General features: G+C 31.3%; 1 protein-coding gene across 7 annotated transcripts in view; it reads right to left on the bottom strand.

Annotated features, from left to right (window-relative positions):
* LOC126739256 (triple functional domain protein) overlaps positions 1-20,190 on the bottom strand; it is a 288,570-nt gene that overhangs the window by 52,847 nt on the left and 215,533 nt on the right. For all 7 annotated transcript variants that reach the window (XM_050444845.1, XM_050444840.1, XM_050444841.1 and 4 more), the window contains one exon: positions 1,500-1,572. In XM_050444845.1, the coding sequence (XP_050300802.1) occupies positions 1,500-1,572 (73 nt within the window). The remainder of the gene's footprint in view (positions 1-1,499; positions 1,573-20,190) is intronic.

The following is a 20,190-nucleotide window of genomic DNA, read 5'->3' as shown; positions in this document are numbered from 1 at the left end:
TCTTACAACTGAAAGAAACAATTACGCATCCAAATCATTTTCATGAAACGGTGCACTCTTTAGGGCCACTCTCGCACGAAATCACAAGCAAATAAATTATAATATTCTTCCTATAAATTTTGTACCTATAAGAATAACTTTTACACAATCAACAATCGGATAATAATATATAGGGTTGTTTTGATTACAAATTACCTCCTCTATCGCCTCCCTTAGTTTTAACGTCCTTTTTTGGAACACCCTATATATCCTTACTAATTTTTAAATATGAAATTTTATTTAAAAAACTCTATATCCATGAGTTTTAAAAATTTTATTTTTCAGTGTTTTTTTTAACATCATAATTAAACATTTCTCAATAATTATTTTGCCATTATAAACCAGATAGGATAAATATTTATTTCTAAGCGAATAAAGGACAAATCCTTACATGTAATAATTGTATATAATATAATAAAATATATATGAGGAAAAAAAAGTTGATGAAATTTTAAAATCATGAATTTTAAAAACTGTGGTGATAATTTTGTTAAAAAAAAACTTTTTTTTATTGATTCTTAATCAAAGAACTTTTAAAACCAGTGCTGCTAGAAATATTTTAATATTTTAAAGTCAAGCGATTTTTTTGACTACATAATTTTTATGCCAAGATTTTCTCCTGCAATTACAAATCGCACCATAGATCATAGGAAAAGAAATTTAGTTTTACGATTAAAATTATTTCTGTATAAACTTAGAAATGGTAAAATAGGTATAAAGAAATAAAACTACTGGTACTGAGTCTTGAGTTCTGGGCGATAAAGTTTTATTTAAAATCACTGTAGTAATTATTTTGTCATTTCAAAGACAATAAGAAACAAACTTGTAATGGTTCTCGGTCAACGAACTTCCATTAACACTATTATTGAGTTTTTAATAGATTATTTCTAAATCTATATTATTTATATAAATATTAATTTTTTAGTATTGGGTCTCGATAACTGATAATAAGCACTAATATATTTACATCTAACGAAAAAAAAAAAATCTGGTTGAGGTGAATTAAAACTGAAAAAAAAAATTTTTTGCTTTCTAAGTTGAGAAGAGATATTTCTTTTTACTAGTTCTACTTCGACATTAATCACTGCTGAGATCAATATTTTATGACTACGCAATCTAGTAATGGAATTTTCTATTCAATTAATAATAGTTGTTTCTAGTTAAAATAGCTAAACGAAAAAAAAATCACACAACTTCTGCAATGCATTTAATGTCTTATTTCTCGCCATTCTTAACGGCAATCCATATTAATGAAGGCTTTTTCTATACAACTATGCGTTTACTACTTACTTTATATTGCATGTTTTATTAATGAGCGACTAAATACATAAATTGCTTGAAATTCATTCGGCTAATAGATATCAGATCGAAACACGATGGGTGCCAAGACATATAAGGCAGAACAAGCCCAATATAGATTTTCTGAATAGTATTTTATAATTAAAAAGAAAAATGCTTACCCGCTAAAACCTCGCCTTTTATTAACTGGGGATGAAGTGCTTACAGCTGAAGCATCATTCTGGGCTGCTGACTCTGTAACAAAATATTTTTTTTTTTTAAATTAGGAAAAACCTAGTTAGACAAATTAGGCAATTGAAATAATTATTGATAAAAAAATACACGACTTGTTATACAGGTACTCAAAATGTATCAAAATTGTTGACCCAGAAACATACGTTTGCCATTGAGATAATTTAAGTGGAAAATTCTTCGAACTTTCCCAAAAAACATTGTTTACGTAAAATGACCTGAATTCGTCTTGGGAAAATTAATTTCATTTGATGACACTACTAAATAGGTCTTAAATTCCTTCCTACAACGGACGTGGCAAGTAAATGTTTTCTTGCATTGTCAAAAACATAATAAAAACTTCAAAACAAAATTAGTTTTAGTGTTATGGGTGGATATCTTGACGCAATCGTTATATGCACGTGTGTTGATTAATATTCACGACGTAAGTTAGGATTAATAAATAGTATTCATTCATAAGTTTTCGTAACTCTATAATAGAGTCAACAAAAAACAAGTTGTCAACGGGTGCCGACCCATTTTGAATGCAACTGTTTATTATTTGATTGCAACGGATTTATAAATATCGGCAACTGTATATAAATATAAAATTAATGTTTTTTCCATGTTTTGAAATAGATGCCATAGTAGGATAAAGATGTTTCATGAATATCATTTGTCTAATTTGAAAAATTTTCTCAAAAGAGTTAATTTCTATTATTAGCTTATCTAGCCGTAGTATTAAAACCTTTTATTTAAGATCAGACACAACCCTACAGGAAGTAGAAAATATAACTCTTTGCTCCTGGATGTGACAGACTAAAAGCCGAAGTACTACAAAAATTTAATAAGCATATTTCAAATCCCCTTTGTCAGATTATCAACCTTTGTTTTAGTAGTGGCACTTTTCTAGAAGCACTTAAAACCAGAGTATATACCGCCGCACAAAAATGGTTCTAAAGACGACGTTATTAATTATAGACCGGTGTCACTTATATCAAATATCTTTAAAATTATTTAAACAAGGATTGTAAAGTTTTTAACAAAATATCATGTGTTGTCTATGGATTTCGTGAAAAAAAGTCTATAGAAAATGCCATATTAAAATTATCTTTAACTCTTAGCGGCGCCTAATTTAGTTGGTAAAAAAATACCTAGTGGAGCCAAAATATTTTTTTTATGAATTTTTATATTTTTTGTAAAATTGTGGTAATTTAATACATTAGTAATAATAAAAAAATGAAAATCTGCCAATCAGTTTTTTGTTAAATTTGAATAATTCGGTGGATAATATAGTGTACCACCGCGACACAAAATAGAAAAACTAAGAGTAAGATAACAAATTTATTTAAAAACTCATACAAACCTGGGTACTAAAAATTACGTTGCATGATAACTTTGGAAACACTCTTTACGTTTCCCCAAGCACAAAGGGACTTTACATATGGAACATACCCAATCGGTCCTTACTGGGTTAGCCTTAGTGCTACAAAGCGCGCATCTTCTTCTGATACTCCTTGTAGGTTGATGAGCAGATGACTGGTGTCTTATCTCTAAGGGTACGTAAGGTTTGCATTTTTTTAATTCAACATCTGATGGTGCAACCAAATATCTCTTTCGATTTACAAGCGTTTCTGAGATTAAACCGGTTATGACACTTCGTCTAAAATCTTTAGCAGACATTTTTGGTAACTCCAACCTATTATAAATAATATTGGAATTTACAATTAATGCATCTAATAAGTAAAAAAATATTCGATGCCACCACTTTTAACTGCGACGGTCAATCTTGTAGTTAGAAAGTCTTTGGTCAAATATATCGACTTCATTCATATTAGAATTGTAATCGATTATAGGTTGAGGACATGGAATTTCAGTTATTTTACTGTTCCGACATCTTCTGGCTGATGAAAATTTGATAACATGTGAACACATCGACGGTCTTTCCATTTTGCAGCTAACAATCCGGTACTGCTTGTAAACCATTGCACATCACCGCGTTTCAAATTCTTGTCTGGTTTAAATTTTGGCATATGACGACGATTAACATTTACGGTTCCAACAGCATGGATTTTTCTTTCTTTCAATTGTTGAAATAGATCGACGCTAGTAAAAAAATTATCAACATATAACACATGGTCTTTATTTTCTAAGTATTTTATCAAATTTGTAACGACCCTTGAACCAAGGCACTTTTCTATCTAACCAGTAGGTGATTTTCCAGTTTACAAATCAAATTTTAGGCAATAACCAGATTTATCAGCTAACATCCACATTTTATACCCCCTTAGATCATTAATGTCTCTGATAAACTGAGGAATTCCAGAAGGTTCGGTAAATTGAGGAAGAGGATCAGTTTTTTGAACATTCGACCAAACAGGAATTTTACCTTTTGACCACTGTTGTTGTAGTTAGGAAAGGGGGATATTATCACTTGGATCTTCCTCCTCAAAGACCGGTAGATCTTTTTCCATATCTGTAATAACTGTAGGAACTAAAGTTTCGTCCTCTATATCAGAGGAGTCCATATCAATTTCTGACTCAGACCCCGAAGGCAGTGTATCGACATAAAATGTGTCGATTTGTGTGTTGACTTCATCGTAAGTCAAACCTCCTACCGTCTTAAATGGCAATGGCTCCATACCTGCAAGAAAATATTGTATAGGTCTTTTACAATTAGTGAAACTCAATATTCTAAGTGGAGAGCGGTGGTAGTAAAAAAGGACCACATAAAAACAATGTTTTTTTACAACATACTAATAAATATATGTAAATAAATATCTATACTTACTGGAATGATGTAAGCTATCACTTTTTGCAGGATATCAATTTTGACACAGATAACTAACTTTTGTTTATTTTAACCTCAAATTTAATTCGTAACAGGTGTTTCATCAATGCTGCTATCCACCGAATAAGAAATCTAACCGCCAAAGTAAAAAAAAAGTTAAAATGTCCACGGAGCGAGCTCCAATAGGTGGTTTAAATTTTGTGCTTCGGCAGCGCATTGCAAAGCAACATCAAAATATGGTCTATTTTTTGAACCACCGAGCCTTTAAACCATTAGTCAGGGTGGTTTAAATTTTCGACCATGAATACTTAAAGAGTTAAGTCTGTATATGAATCCTTTGACGAAAATCAACCAACGCTTTGTATTTTTGTACAAAGTTGACTTGTCAAAAGCATTTGACACTGTGGCTCACAAAATTTTGTTAAAGAAACTGAAAATATATGGTATTCACGGTATTGCTAAGAGACTGAGAATTATCTTTCAAATAGATCGCAAACAATAGATCCACATTCCATAATTTGGCGAGTAACTCTTGAAATGTATTTTATGTATTATCTCCATCGGAGTTATAAAAGTTATAAAGCAAAGATAATACTACTACGGGTAGTATTATCTTTGGTTAAAGTTATAAAGTTTTAAATAAAATTTTAGGCTTATTTATTGTATCAGGGTTACTAGTAAATAGTAAAAAAAATGTTAAAGACTTGAAAAAACTTTCAAATGGGACTTTTTTACCGAATGTGACTTTATACTCACGTGTCTTAAATAAAAAATTTTTCGGACATTGAATAATTTCACAAACAAGTGGCAAATTAGTGCAGCCTATGTGATTACCCATTTTATTACCCTTTTTATGTTGATATAACTTCTACATATCTTTCTATTGGCAAATAAACGTATATTTATTTATTTACTATAAGTTGTAATTACTTCACTTAAAGTTGACTGAATCTGATGAACTTAAGGAACATGAAAAAAAAATCATATTGAGAAACATTAGATGCATATTCTAGTTGTAAGTTAAAAATGATTAATAGTATTAGTTAATATTATAATTAATAATAATAATTAATAGTATAAAACAGCATAAAAAGCTGTAGTTCTGAAGAGGGCTAGCCTAATGAAACTGTATCTGTGAGATGCTAAATGTAGTGACTCCTACGTAGACAAGGCAAAACGACCCTTAGAAGGACGAAGCATAGAAATGAATCATAATATAAAAAAAGTTTTCAGACTAACAGTGGAGGAACATATTTAGTTTAGCTAGATTTGCTGGACTGAAGCTAAGATCTCTGTAAAAAACAGCATTGGAAAAGGAGATAAAACTCGGAAAAATCAACTTTTCAATCTAAAATACTTAAGACTAAGAAAAGCGTTTATCAGATTCTGAACGTTTGGAAAACTAAAGCTAAGATTCTCTGTCAAAAAGACCACTGGAAATCACTCCGAGAATACCTCAAGGTCTGTTAATTGCAAAGGCTCAATCCGGTTGGTTTTCAAGTGAGACAGAGTTCTATCTTTCCATCTCTTAGGTAGTATAGGTCGGCTTGCTGGTTTTTCATCTTGCAGCTTTATTTGGATGTTACTGCCTTAGTACAAAAATAGACTAACAAGGCATTAAGGCAAGACACAAATTGGTTGCTCGCGCCTGTACATGATTACCATGATTATCATACTTTCCAGGTTACCGTGTCCCGAAGAAATCCATAAGCACATGTGGACAAGTAATCATCATTATTTGTGGAATGTCCCTAAAATACTTTTACTTAGAGCCGAAGTAATACTTAACTTTGCATCAGTTGATTAAACTATAGATATTTAAGCCAATAAAAGTAGATATTTGCGTTAATGTATCAAGAAAAAGATGTCTGAAAAATCAGCGTAAAAAAAATCAAGCGTAAAAAAGCGATCCTGATTCTTAACAAGACAAACGGTGTCCTAAAAGGATGATGGAGCATCGAAATAAATCCTTATATAACAAAAGTTTTCAGATTAATAATAGAGGAACATATTTGGTTCAATAAATATTGTGGCTGATATGAAAGGTTTCTCAGAAGAAGTTATCCCTATAGTTCTACTAGGTCACAGAAGAAAAAGTAACAGACCTTCGCCGTGTGAAGCTTTCCATTGTAAGATGTAATTACATAAGTTGCAACATCATGAATTTCTGACTATTAAAATGAAATTGCCACGTAAATTTACACTAGTTATGGATGAATGGCTTTAATGGATGCCTAATCTGGAAAAAACAATTTAGATTGTTAGGTATGTTGCTTCCGGAATTTTGGTTTCAGCAGAGTATTGTGGCTGTAGAACCACATCTGATTTAGAACTTCCTTCTGTAAGAGCCCATTTTTTCTTTGTCCGCTCACGAAAAAGTAACTGGACATAGTTTTGAAATAACTGAAAGGAATCCATAACCTTTGACTAACTAGAAACAAGAGGCGAAAGAGAAATATCCTCATTACAGGATCTTAGAGAAAAGCCTACTGGCATATAGGGAGAATGCAATAAATAAAGTAGGTTGGAGTAGAAGTTTTTTTAGAAGGAGATAAAACTAAATTACTTTCAACAAATCCAACGACATGCGTACCACGTTAACCCCATATTTTAACAAACTTTCATATAAGCATTCAACATTCACCAGCAGCAGATGCCTCTATGACGTACAAGCATCACGAGCTACGGGGATGCACTTCTAAACTCTTTAAATTGCCTCTATGTGTTGTTCATTTTGTGATCTACTACTAAAGACATAATGATTTACTTTTGTAATTTCTAAAAAAAAAATCTTCAATGTCAAAATGATGCAGCTTTGTTTGGATGCCAACGTATACTTCTAGTAAAACAATAGACTAAAGAAGGGGATTTTTGGGATATTTCGCTAAGTAAAGATAGTTGCTGAGACGTGTTTTTGTTTATTACCGTCTTCAGGGCAAAGCAACCACGTTTGCTTTAAAATGGAGGAAATACAGTACCTACCTTGGTTACTCGCTCCTGTTCATGATATTTCAAGACATTTCGACAAGTGATCATCATTATTTGTGGAATGTTCTTAAAATCCTTTTCGTTAGTAACTCTGAAGAGCCGGGCTAATCTTTAATTTTGCAACAGTTAACTAAGCTACAGCTATTTAAGTCAGTATAAGTACATATTTGCACAAAATGAATCAAGATGTTTGGAAAATCATCATAAAAAACTGGGGCCTCATAGAGACTAAGAATGGCATATGTGGGATTCTGAATTGATCCTGATTCTAAACGAGGCAAAAGATTACATACTACATTAGCTGGATTGAAACCAAGATCTCTGTAAGGAATATCACTGGCAAAATCAGTTTTCAAGCTAAAATACTAAAAAACAAGAAAAGTATTTACCAGATTTTGATTATTTGGTAGAATAAAGATAAGATTTTCTGTGAAAAAGACTGTAGAAAAGCAAAACAACTTCTGTAAATAACGTATATCACACTTTGGTCAACAAGGGTCAGTTAAAATTAATTTAACTGACTTTTTTAATTAATCTCAAGTAACCATTATTTTAATTAAAAATCAATTAATCTTGGACAGTTGGTACAGCTTTTCTATAAAAAAATTATCTTGATCATAGCCTGGCACATAAATTTTTTATAGTTATTATCATTTATCATCTAACTGGTTATTTTGCTACAATACCTTAATTAAAATAATTGGAAGATAAACAAATTAATTCCAATGAAAGGTCGGATTAAAACTATTAAAATATTTTGTAATTAGTGGCACTTCTTATACTTCATATATGTATGTTTTATGTATTTAACAAACTGAGTACAAGCTGTAGATCTTCCTACCATATTGGAAAAAAACATGTTTTTTATTTTTAAATTGCAATTACTATAGTAGATAATTTTTAAATCCTTTTAAGATCATATTTCTCATTTGAGACATTTGCAGCTTAAATATTTTTTGAGAACCAATATTTTCCAACTTTAACGAAAAATATATGTAAACCAGAGATAAAAATGATCGAACTAAATACAGAAGAAAATATAGCTAAATTGGAGAGTTATTCTTAACCTTACTTGTTTCTTCACTAATAATTAAATGTTATTATATGCAGAGCCTTCAATCAAATTTCCAGAGACGTTAAATGCTAATCATCTTAATTAAACCCACCTTTTACCAAAATTAATTTCAATTCATGCAAAAGTTGGCGCCAATAACACACCAATACAGATCCTGACAAAGGCTACGTCAGTGAAGAGTTAATTGGCAAGAATTACGGTCCGCATATATTTTATTTCAGTTCCAAAATGCATTACGTATATCCGCTCGAATAAAAAAAAAGTAAAGTAGACGAGTATATCAATGTCAAAAAATACATTTTTAATAAAACTCGTTATTTTAAAATAAAGAATATGGATTAGTTTCAGATTTTATTACAGTAATTCACAAAGCAGCACTCCAATCTAACTGCAGTTTTAATCTATTAAGTTTGAAAGAGTTAAAATTAGACTAATTAACCTATAAAAATAAACAGAATAATCATACAGAATAACCATATTTTTTTGATAAATATTAAACTATTCTATTAATAAAATTTACCTTCAGAAAAATAAAACTGTACCACCCTATCACAAAGCTCGCACACGCGCCTGAAACTCGATTTTCGTTTAAATGGCGAGCCGGTTTCGCAGGTTTCTTCGGTTTGCTTCAGCTCCAGATCCATCCAGACGATTCCCGACACTTATCCAAATATTTGCCCAGCACTTATCCCACTTGTTTACCCGAAATGTCACTTTTTTTTCTTACCGTATCAACTATGAGCTCTCGAGTATATATTAAAGCTAATGGCGCTGTATTCACGTCTGGATAAAATTATTACAAGTTTGCATGCCTTTGGTATGTGCACGTGTACGAAAGTTTATTAGATAATTTCATGATGAATTTATACAAACCAGAGTTTGTTACGTTTGTAAATTTATTGGAATTAATAGCTACTGCATTATAGAGAAATTAAATACTCAAAGCCTCGGTATCAAGATATTCTTAATTAGTCAAGTATTAGTAGTTCCACTTTGTCTATTTTTTTTTAATTAATGAATTGCAATAGCAAATTAGGAGTGCAATTGCAATTGATTTTTCCAATCTATTCAACTCACGCAACTCCATAAAATAGCAAAAAATTTAATTAAAATCGTTTATCAAAGATTCTAAGTAATGTCACGGTGATCCTAATACTTCAAAAACTAATCTACGTACCATAGATACCAGGTCTAGCCCGTTAAACACCAAACATTCACCTTTAATGTACCGAGGTGCCAAATCGGGCGGTCGCGGAGGCATAAACTCATTATTTCTACCGGTGATTTATACCGACAAGTATCCATAAGAATGTTAAACGGCCATCGGTATAACATACGATATTCATTAAATGGTTCGAATGATTGATTGATTGCATATTTGAACATGTACATGTACGAAAATTTTTCGCGCGCTATTTGTTATTGATTTTTGATCATTAATCACTTTTGTGATGATGTTGGGTTCGTCATTAACTCTAGCGGTTTTTAATGGATCAGGCAGAAATTTAGAGAAAGGATTGGATTGGATCTTTAATAAAGCCCGTATTGTAATAAAATAAGAAGATATTGAAAATGAGTGGGTTGGATGTCTGATAGTTTGTATACCTTCCAGTCAGCATAAAAATACCTCACCAATAATCTCCAGGACTCCATATTTCCCTTATATATTTCATATTTTTTTGACAAAAATATAAAATCTTTTTTCATTTAATTTTTTTCTGGTTGGACTTTAGTAATGATAAATGAGTGATAAGCTTCATTATATATTGATAACCAAAAAAGTATTAAGAAGCGTTGCGGTAGGGTATCTGACCGGCCATGCGAAAATAAACTTGACTGAAGCTTAGGTAGGTTTGATAATTTAAAAATGTTATTTTAATAATTTATTTAATTGCTATTAAAATATAAAAAATTGGACAAATAAAAAATAAATTTACAAACTAATAAAATTATACTATCCAGGTATTTACAGCAACATCTTCGACCCAGTTTAAGTCATGGTTTATTTCTTTCAGGTATTTAAAGTTATTTCTTATGTTTTTTCATGAAGTAATGTTTATTTTATTCTGCGAATTTTGAAGCTATTTCCAGGTATGTAAGCGCGATTTTCAATTTAATTCCAAACATTTCAAGTAATTTAATTTCTTCCCCATCCACAGCCAGCTTTTTAATGAGGATTCCAATAAATTTATTATTAACAATTTAAACTATTGCTACGGTTATTTTAAGCTCAGATTTACCAATCCAATATGTCTTGGTTATAGAACATATCCATCATCAGGGATAGCTATTAAGGGTTTCCCTAAATGATGGATATGGATGAGGACCGAAATTCTTTCAGTCATCCATTAAACTATTAACTCCACTGCAAAAATAAACTACTAGTATTTCTTCAATCTTATGGATTACTTTAAAAGATACGGAGTTTGCTTGGGAAAAGCATATTCACAAATTAGTGCTACTGGAAAGCGATAAAATTGTTTTCTGCAAAAAAAAATTCCATAGAACCATCGCAAGGAGCAAAAGAACATTTTTTTATCTTGATGTAACCTGGCTGAAGAAGGAGATATTGTTCAAAAAAATTAGTTTTTATAATTTAATTATGTTATTTCATAAATTTTTATTTAAACCAGATGACAAAAAATACAATTTTTTATAATCAAAAATTTATATTATAGTATCCTGCCCGCACGCCTTTGTCATACTATTTTTAATGTTTATGGGACAGATAACAATAGAAAAAGCTCATAAATCGGCCCAAAACTGACCAAACTCGGATGGTACTACCTGGATTCCGTAAAAAGAATTAATTTTGTAATGCAAACTATAAAAGTGGCATAGAGCGTCACTCTGTACTTCTTTTCCATATTTAGGGCCGGTATTATAAAACTATTTTGACAGATAACTTCAAAATGTAAAAGTTAACTTTATCGGGTGGATGGGATATCAGTTAAAGTTAACTTTATACAAAATCCTGGTTTTGACATATATTCTATCATTAATTTTGAATACAACTTAACACAAAAAAAGCCTCTATACCTCGACGTATATAGATGGCGGTAAAAAAAAACAAAATTATCTCCTCGAGACTACCGGAATATCAAACATCTGATGTCATATAAACTGCCGCCATTTTTCATATTTCCTTAGCTTGTAGAGGATTTCCTTCTAGAAGTATATCTACAGTCAATCCAAATAAAAACACGAAAAATTCATCTTTGAGCAGTAGCAAATGACCCTAGTAAAACTGACATTTTATGGCTAAGTGTAACTTGATGGTTAAAGTTAAAGTTAGCTTTTTAAAAATATATATAATACCGGCCCTTATTAAGGTTTTGTTACTATCCTATTTGAAATAAACTATAAGTTAAGTAACTGCAAATATTTCCTTGCATTTGAGGGATCAAATCTACTATTCGTAGGATTGATCCTTGATGCTTTGACATAAAGAAACTTCAACTTTTTTACCTTTAATGTAGGAAAGTGAGGTTAATTAAAATAAAGTTTTGTATGAATGATGTACTTATGTAACAAAATCCTTTAACACTGATAAATGAAGAAATATCGTTATTTAGGAGAAAATCCTGAAGACATATTTTCAATATCACCAAAATTTATTGTGTAAAATTCTAAAGAAGCTTACAAAATTTTAGTTGCCAAACATGGCATAAAGGCCACTGTGCTATAACAACGGATTGCATCTGATCACATTAAGAAAATATATACACAAAATAAAGCTTTTCCTATTGAAAATATCCTAATAAGCACATTGTCAAGTGAAGCGATCAATCATTGTCTCTTTGTTTCACTAATTTTATTACTCCTCCAAACAGTATTCCACATTTTTCGGTAAAAAAGCGCAAATCAAACGAACAGCATTTAAATTACGTGCTTACCTTTTCCATCAACCCATAAAAACCCAAACCTGTCCATTCACCAACGTAAATCACCACCATAACAATGAAAAACAGATAAACAACTGCATGATCTATATGGTAATTAACACAATTAAGTAAAAAACCGATTTTTTTTTTAACATCGCCGAGAGCACGAAACCACTTTGCAAATATGCGGATTTTTTTTTTCAAATCAAAGCTCCGCTATCACGCTTCTCGCGAATTAGTCGACAACTGATTGTGTTTGTCGCATCTGTTTTCAACGTTATGTTATGGGTAACAGACTTAGGTAGTGATTCACATTAAGACTCCCAACGCCCACGCGAAAAAGGAAAACGTAGTCAGTACGTAGGTTCAAGGAAAGCTTAAATTTATTTATATAAATAGGTAAATTAATGAGTTATCAGAAGATATTGTAAGACGTCAGCAGAAGATGATGCAGAAAAGCTGGAAATAATGAAAATTTATTGATTTTACACAGCCTGAGAATTCAAATAACAATGTAATATTACATAGATGCATTTAAATAAACCGGTCTGTCTAAAGATAAAACCAGTTAAGTGCAATACTAAGATCACCGCATGGCGTCACATAGAAGTTAAACAGAGATAAAAGAGATTGAATTGGTATCGTTTGAACTTCAGCTGCATTGATTTTGAGATTTTGATCATGACTTAATTACACCCCATAATTAAATATTAGTATAAATTTTACAAGTGGCTACTTGAACTGCAATAGAATACTCGGATTAATCAATTGTTCGGTATGTGAGATTATGAATTTCTTGAATTAATTATTTTGGGATTGGATATATTATTGGGTTTATATACACTCGCCGGCACCAAATTCCGCCACCCTGAAATATTGGTCATGTTTGATGTTTTATAATTTTTTTATTTTTTATCAGATTCTCACGATTTTGCCATCAGTTTTTAGATACATTTGTTGTAATTTCTTAAAATCATTTTGTAAAGTAGCATTTTTCGATTATACTATATTATAATGGCTATATTATACAGGAATAAAACAAACTGTTGTTTTTTCTCGTAAATTCAAAAGACCCTGTAGGAAAATTAAGGTGGATAATTCTGTTTACATACTGTTTCTTGTAATCTTTGATGTATTTTAAACATTTCGATATTTGATTCATTCCATTATCTCATTTCTGCTGCGAGCTGCAAATTTTTTATTATGTAATTTAACTATACATAAACTACCAAATCGTTTAGAATTTTCGATATATCGAAAACCCAATCAAACAAACCACATACTTTCAAATCATTCCAAACACCTTTACCAAGACAAAATGGCTGCTTTCAACTGTTACGTCTTATAAACATTCCTCTATCTCCTCCTAACTTTTAAAATAAAATAATTATTCTTAAAATAAATTGCTTATAATAATAAATATGACCCCAACATAATTAATATTTTAATCAGTAAAATCAAACTAGCTAAATTAAAAAAACTTCCTGGCTTTAGAAAAGACGACAAATGATTTTTTTTACCATTAATTAATTCTTATCTAAATAAGAAAATTAACCATACTTTCATTGAACACCAGTCTCAATTACAAATTTCCTATAAAACTAAAACCAAATTAATAAATAATAACATTGATACATTATCAAAGAGTGGTATTTACACGCTACAGTGTAATTCTTCTGTACTTGTGGACCCTGAAAATACGCGTGGTTGAATACTTAAGTACTCTCTTTTGAATTTGGTGAACATCTAAAATCTTTCAACAAATTACCTATAAAAGTTACAATCTACAGGAATTTCTTGAAGATATGTATATTACTAATGAGCTCAGCAATAATACCTCGTTTTAATATACAAGTAAACCCCAACAGACCTTACATTTAGAAGACACAATTAATAATTTTATAATTCACAACTTTTCTGATTGACGCTTTTGTAAGTTTATGTTTAAATCGTTAATTAAATTACAACCTATATTCAGGCTCCAAACACAACTGTGAAAATCTAGTTTTTTTCTATCTTTTAGTGACAATTGTGTGATCAATGTTTCTAGTTTCGCCTTTTAATATGTTGGGTTGAATGTTCTTAAATGTCCTTTTAATATGGGAAAATATTGTTCCCACTATGTGGAACTCCTATGCATGACTGCCAAGTGAGTATGTACATTTTATTTATCTTTAATTATATTATCATTTTTCTTATAAAAAACATACAACTCACTCTAAATATTCCTGGTTTGATTATTTCGTCCTATTAGGAAGAGGCAGATAGTTAGATAGTTAGAAGTTTGAGCGTTACCATTGGGATTTTAAATATCGTAAAAGATTTTCGCGGAAAGGTATTATAGAAAATACCTTAATTGTTGACACTTTTCAGCAAATAAATTCGACTTTTACAAGAAACTAAAATCGTTACATGAGTTTTCAAACGATTTGGATATTTGTAACGCCTTTGACAGTGTCAAGGTTTTATTAATCTATTGAAAGTATATTGAATAACTTCAAAACGACTGTGTTAGGAAATGTGGGTCCAAGGAAACTCCTAGGACCTTTTTAGTGAAAAAACTCATCAGCTTTCATATGAAACCAAAATTGATAATAACTATTTCGGATATTTTTAATAAGACCACGAGAAAGAGACCGATAAGTAAATAAAAGCTTACAAAAAAAATTATACCCATTTTTTTGGATTTTTTCGGGCCATTACGCTACAAGATTTTTTTTTTCATTTTATACAGCATTTATACCTGCAATCCTTACACTGATGATCTAAGAGCACCATTATTGGCCCCTTTAACTTCTTGCTTCACTTTTTGGATAACTACTCTCAGACTATGCCACTTCATGTATCGGCAATGTGGAACTCTTAAGAAGCCATGCCTAGCCAACTATGAAGTTCCGCCTAAGAGGTAGAAAAAAAGAGACCACCGACCCAAGTCCACTAGAATTACGACCATAGAACAGATATAAAGAAAATCCGACGTGTTGGGGCGTGGATAATAGTGATTTTACCTGCACCCTTAAACCGCTGTGAGAAAAAGATTATTACACGAATAAAAAAAAATCCAATTAACATTCCCACGTTAAAAAATCAGAACGTAAGGTGTCGAAAAAAATTCCTAAATAGAAACCAAGAGTCTTCCCTTTTAAGGAAAACGTATATCCGTTCACTTGGTCAGCAGATGTTTCTTGCCGGTCTTTATAGAAACATATTGGTTGATCTAATACCAAACGGTTTTGTTTCAAATATTTTAATACATCGATTGAGAGACCGATTTATTTATTAAAAAGCCAGGTAGAATTATAATTTTTATTCATCTTATTATAATAGCATCGATTAGTTGCAGTATATTATATGTTTCCTGTTGTGTTGTATATAGTTGCACTACTAAAATGATTAGTATAATTAATTTCATTCAAACTTTAGTTCCCATGTTTTAACCAGAGGTACAAGGACGGTTCTTTAAAGTACTTTGCATGAACTTATTTAATACGTTTGTAAGATAGTTGGGTTTAAAATGAATTGCAACCACACTTCCCTTTTCTTAACAACAAGATATTTTAATTTACAATATCGAATGCCTTCGAAAGGTCTTTAAATATTCTTTCAATAGTTATAACTAAATTAGATTTGACTATAGTTATTAACAGTTTCTCCTGGTACCAATCAGTCAATACATCCATCGATCCAAACCAAGAAATTTAATTTTTTTATTTCCTTGCTTGTCTTCTGGGTGAAAAAAAATTGAATCATTTCCATCATCTAGTAGAAAATTCGATTTTTCAAGAGGTTTTCCAATAGTACTCAGGAATTCGTTAAACTTTCTAGCTATATATTTTGCATTATCAAAAAAAAGGCGCACTATGACTTCCAAGTCACACGACATACTAGTAGGACATAAGAAATTGCTAACGAATGAAAATATCGAGAAAAATAAAATCGAATATTAGACGAAATGATGAAATATCTTCCAGCCAGCATGGTCCAAGTTTTTTTCAGGTCAATAACCTGGAACTGCTTATCAAAGAGCCTGATTCCATGGATACGCCAAATTTGGGTGAAACATGCCATACATTTTCAAATTCAAAATTTCGATGGATTTCTTGAAATATCCTAAAGTTATTCTGGATATTTCTGAAATGCTATAAATATTGCCAATACAGTTACAGTTTGGGGTTAAATTCACCCCAACTATGAAAAATGAGTGACTCAATTGAGTGAACTCCACAGACATGGAACACGATCTTTATGGAGCCCAGAGGAAACTTTGAAAGAGGCTCAAAATCAGAAAGAAACCAGTAAATGAATACATCCAGACCAAAACGGTTCCTCTGAACAAGTGAAAAATGTTTTAAAATATGACAACACTGACAATACCGTAGAACCTCAATCACAGGAAACTGAGGAAGATATCTCGAATAGATTAATAGTTACTGAGAAGGTTAGTGTGAAAATTAAAAACCTGACAAAAAAAGCTCTGGGAGTGGATGATATCCCAATGAAATCATAAAATATGGCGATAAAGAGCTAGAAGGAAAATTCGGAACTGTATAACAAAATAGATAATGTGTCTTATTGACCTAACAAACGCATTCGACAAAGCTGCCCGATATACCGGACATATTGAGAAATAAACAAATCTCAACACTAATCATCAAAAATCTACACACAGGCAACACTACAAGAATAACAGTGGACCATTAAACAACAAATGATATAATGACACTAACAGGAACAGGAAGACCCTGTCTTGTCGAATAGTCTTAGTCCATTCCGTTCTAACCTCGTCATGGACAGGATTATACACAGTGTGACAGCAATGAACAGGATTGACAGCTATATGAAACAGGATGACGCAGTAATCCTAAAACAGTAATGCTGTGCTAGTAATGCTGAATCGAGAAACGGAAGTAGTGAAAAGTACACCATGCCAATCTCCATTGATAAAACAAACAAAGCAAACTGTACGATCGTCTCCAAAGAATCAGTAAGGTCAGACAATAAATATCATCTAGAAAAACAACTATATAGTAGCATATTGATAGTAGCGAATATATAAGACAGTATGTTAGACCGATGCTAACCTATGGTATCGAGACTAGAGCTGACACGAATACGACAAAAAGCATCCTCAGAACATTTAACGACAAGGTGAGAAACAGAGAGATAAGAGAGACATGCAAGGTGGAGGACATAGTAAGATGAGGAAGGAAAAGAAGAAGATATTGACGTGACCATATAAACAAAATGGAGATACATACATCGCTAAAGACGGAAAGACAACAGGCCTATCACTGCTAGGAAGACCACATAAGAGATGGAAACATAGCTGGAACTCTGTCTGATATGACGACCGACCGGACTGAGCCTTTCCAATTAACAGACTTTAAGGCCTTTTAGAAGTATAAAAAAAATTAAGAAGAATTGAGTGAACATCAGGAATTTATGAAAAACCTGCCGACCAATGTAAATCGTCAATAAGTTTGATGTCTGGTATAAAATATTTAATAAGGCTTTTAATGAGCATCTCTGAAGGATCAAAACATGCTTGTAATTGACTCAATTGAAATTACATTTAATTGAAACTTGACGCCCTCAAATGAAATAAACTAAAAAAACAATTAAAATTCTATGGAAAAGCAAGAATCTCCAATGATATTGATAAGGATCATAATAACTGATGTAAAATATATTCCCTTTAGTTGAATTTCATAAAGGATCACTTTTAATTAAAATATGGTAAATGTGAATCACATTTTGCAATTAGTGTAAACCTTTCAGCTCTCTTTATTTTATCTTTAATTTTATATGGCCAATGCGGATATCCTTAATAAATTACCGGTACGTAACGTGCGGTAATCTTGGCATTTAGCGCGCTACAACTAAACCAAAAGTAACTTTTTCTGTTATCACTTCACACGTATAAGAGCATCGACGTCTGCCTCTACTAAAGTAAAAACAAGGTACTTGATGGGTCGTAAAATAAAAAATCTCGCGGCGCTCTGGTCAAGGCGACATTTCTGGCGCCGGAACAGAGATTTTACGACGCCTTGGTCCCTGAAGTTATTATTTATTAATAAAGCCGTAAATAAAATATCTCTGGATATTTTTTGATGGGTGTCTGTTTGCTGAAATTTATTAATGAAGAAAGCACGACACGGCAAATCCATTATAGGTATCACAAGCCAAATGTTGTGGGGCATCAAAGCCCTTGCAAAGTCTGAATAAATGTTATGTCTAGGATAATTTTGTATATTTGCACTTATATAAGCATTAGATAGAACTTTTCAGACTTGATGATCTTTTGTCAAAAAGAAATACTTTTGGTACCAAACGCAAATAAAAAAGAAACTGTACTTTTTCTTAATTTTCGAAGTCTTTAAGGTGATTAGTTAGAGATATTAATAGAGAATATTTAATTCTGTATTGCGGTCAGTCCGAAAACCCGTTCCTTTATGATTAATGGTGATAGCAGAGACGTCAGGAAGTTAGTAAAAATTTTAAAAAAATATTATTACTAAATATTTGATTGTAATTTTGAATAAATATCTCAAATAGGATGAGCATATATAATGTGTAAATCAGATCAACATTTTCAATGATAATTTTAAAAATTAGGATTTTAAACTCAACCTCTTGAACAAGTTAACTATGTGTATACTGACAAGTGTCGCATACTGTGGATTTTGTGTTTCAGTTTAAACTTAAGTTTTGCCTAGGGAGTTCTGTTGCCTAATAATGTATTAAGAAAGAAATTGACCAGTAGTCGATACAATTATAATTCTACTTACGAGACTAATATGTGTACTTATTATACCAAAAACAGTTTGGAGAAATTTGCAAAAAGAAATAAACAAAATTGATTGAACAGATTAAAAATGGATAACACGATGTTTGAAAAGAACAACAATATCATATCGCTCACATATATTATCCCCAATTCAATGTAATCCATGTATATTTTCTAGAGAAGGCTCAATAAATTAGTAAGGCACCAGTAATCTGGTTACCCTTTCGAAACCTTGACGACAAATTATTAAAACGAATTGCGTTCAATAAGACAATAGCGGATAAGTGTATGTATGTGCCTTAAATAGGTGCATCGGCAAAAGGAAGTTTACCATTTGCGACGAAATCGGCACATCCTGAACGTGAAACGAAATGCGATGCTTATTTTTTCGTTTTGTAACAGAACGGTATTTGTAACAGGTTATTTGGTAAGCATAATCTTAATAGAATGTACAAAATGAAGTGAATATTGAATTATGTGAGTTATAATGGTTTTTTTGGCTAATAACACAGTTAGCCAAATTTTCATTTGAATCGGTCAGTATTGTGTTTTAATCGTATATTCACTGTTATCTCCATTAGGCAATATTAGTAAATAATAATTTGCTACATATTGCAAAGGATGAAATTATTATTGCAATAAAGCAGCTTAAGAACAAAAAAACAAACGGCGAAAATGATATACTAGCTAAGGTTGGTAAACTATTTGCCAATCAATACATTGACGACATACAAGAAATGTTTAGCATTGACTGGTTGACATCTATTTTTATTCCGTTGCCAAAAAAACTTAGCTCAAAAAAATGCGAGGAATATAAAACCATTAGCTTAATGAGTCAAGCTCTAAAGCTAATATGTATATACTGAATTGGAAGAATTTAAAGGTTACACTCAATTCAATTTTAAAACTAGGTACAAAAAAAACTCTGTTTAATTTACAAGTACTTTAAAAAGATGCGCAGATGTCAATACAAATGTATACCTATATTTCATGGACTGGAATCAAACTGCCAAAGTAAAAATTAAAAAAACATACAACTAAAAATGTCAATATTAAAACATGAAAAAACAGGCGCATCCTCTCACCTCTACTATTTAATGTATATTCGAAGGAAATA

The sequence above is a fragment of the Anthonomus grandis genome, chromosome 8, assembly GCF_022605725.1.
Source record: "Anthonomus grandis grandis chromosome 8, icAntGran1.3, whole genome shotgun sequence".
Taxonomy (NCBI): Eukaryota; Metazoa; Arthropoda; class Insecta; order Coleoptera; family Curculionidae; genus Anthonomus; species Anthonomus grandis.
Note: the sequence above shows the minus strand (reverse complement) of the source record. Positions and strands in the feature narration are given on the sequence as shown.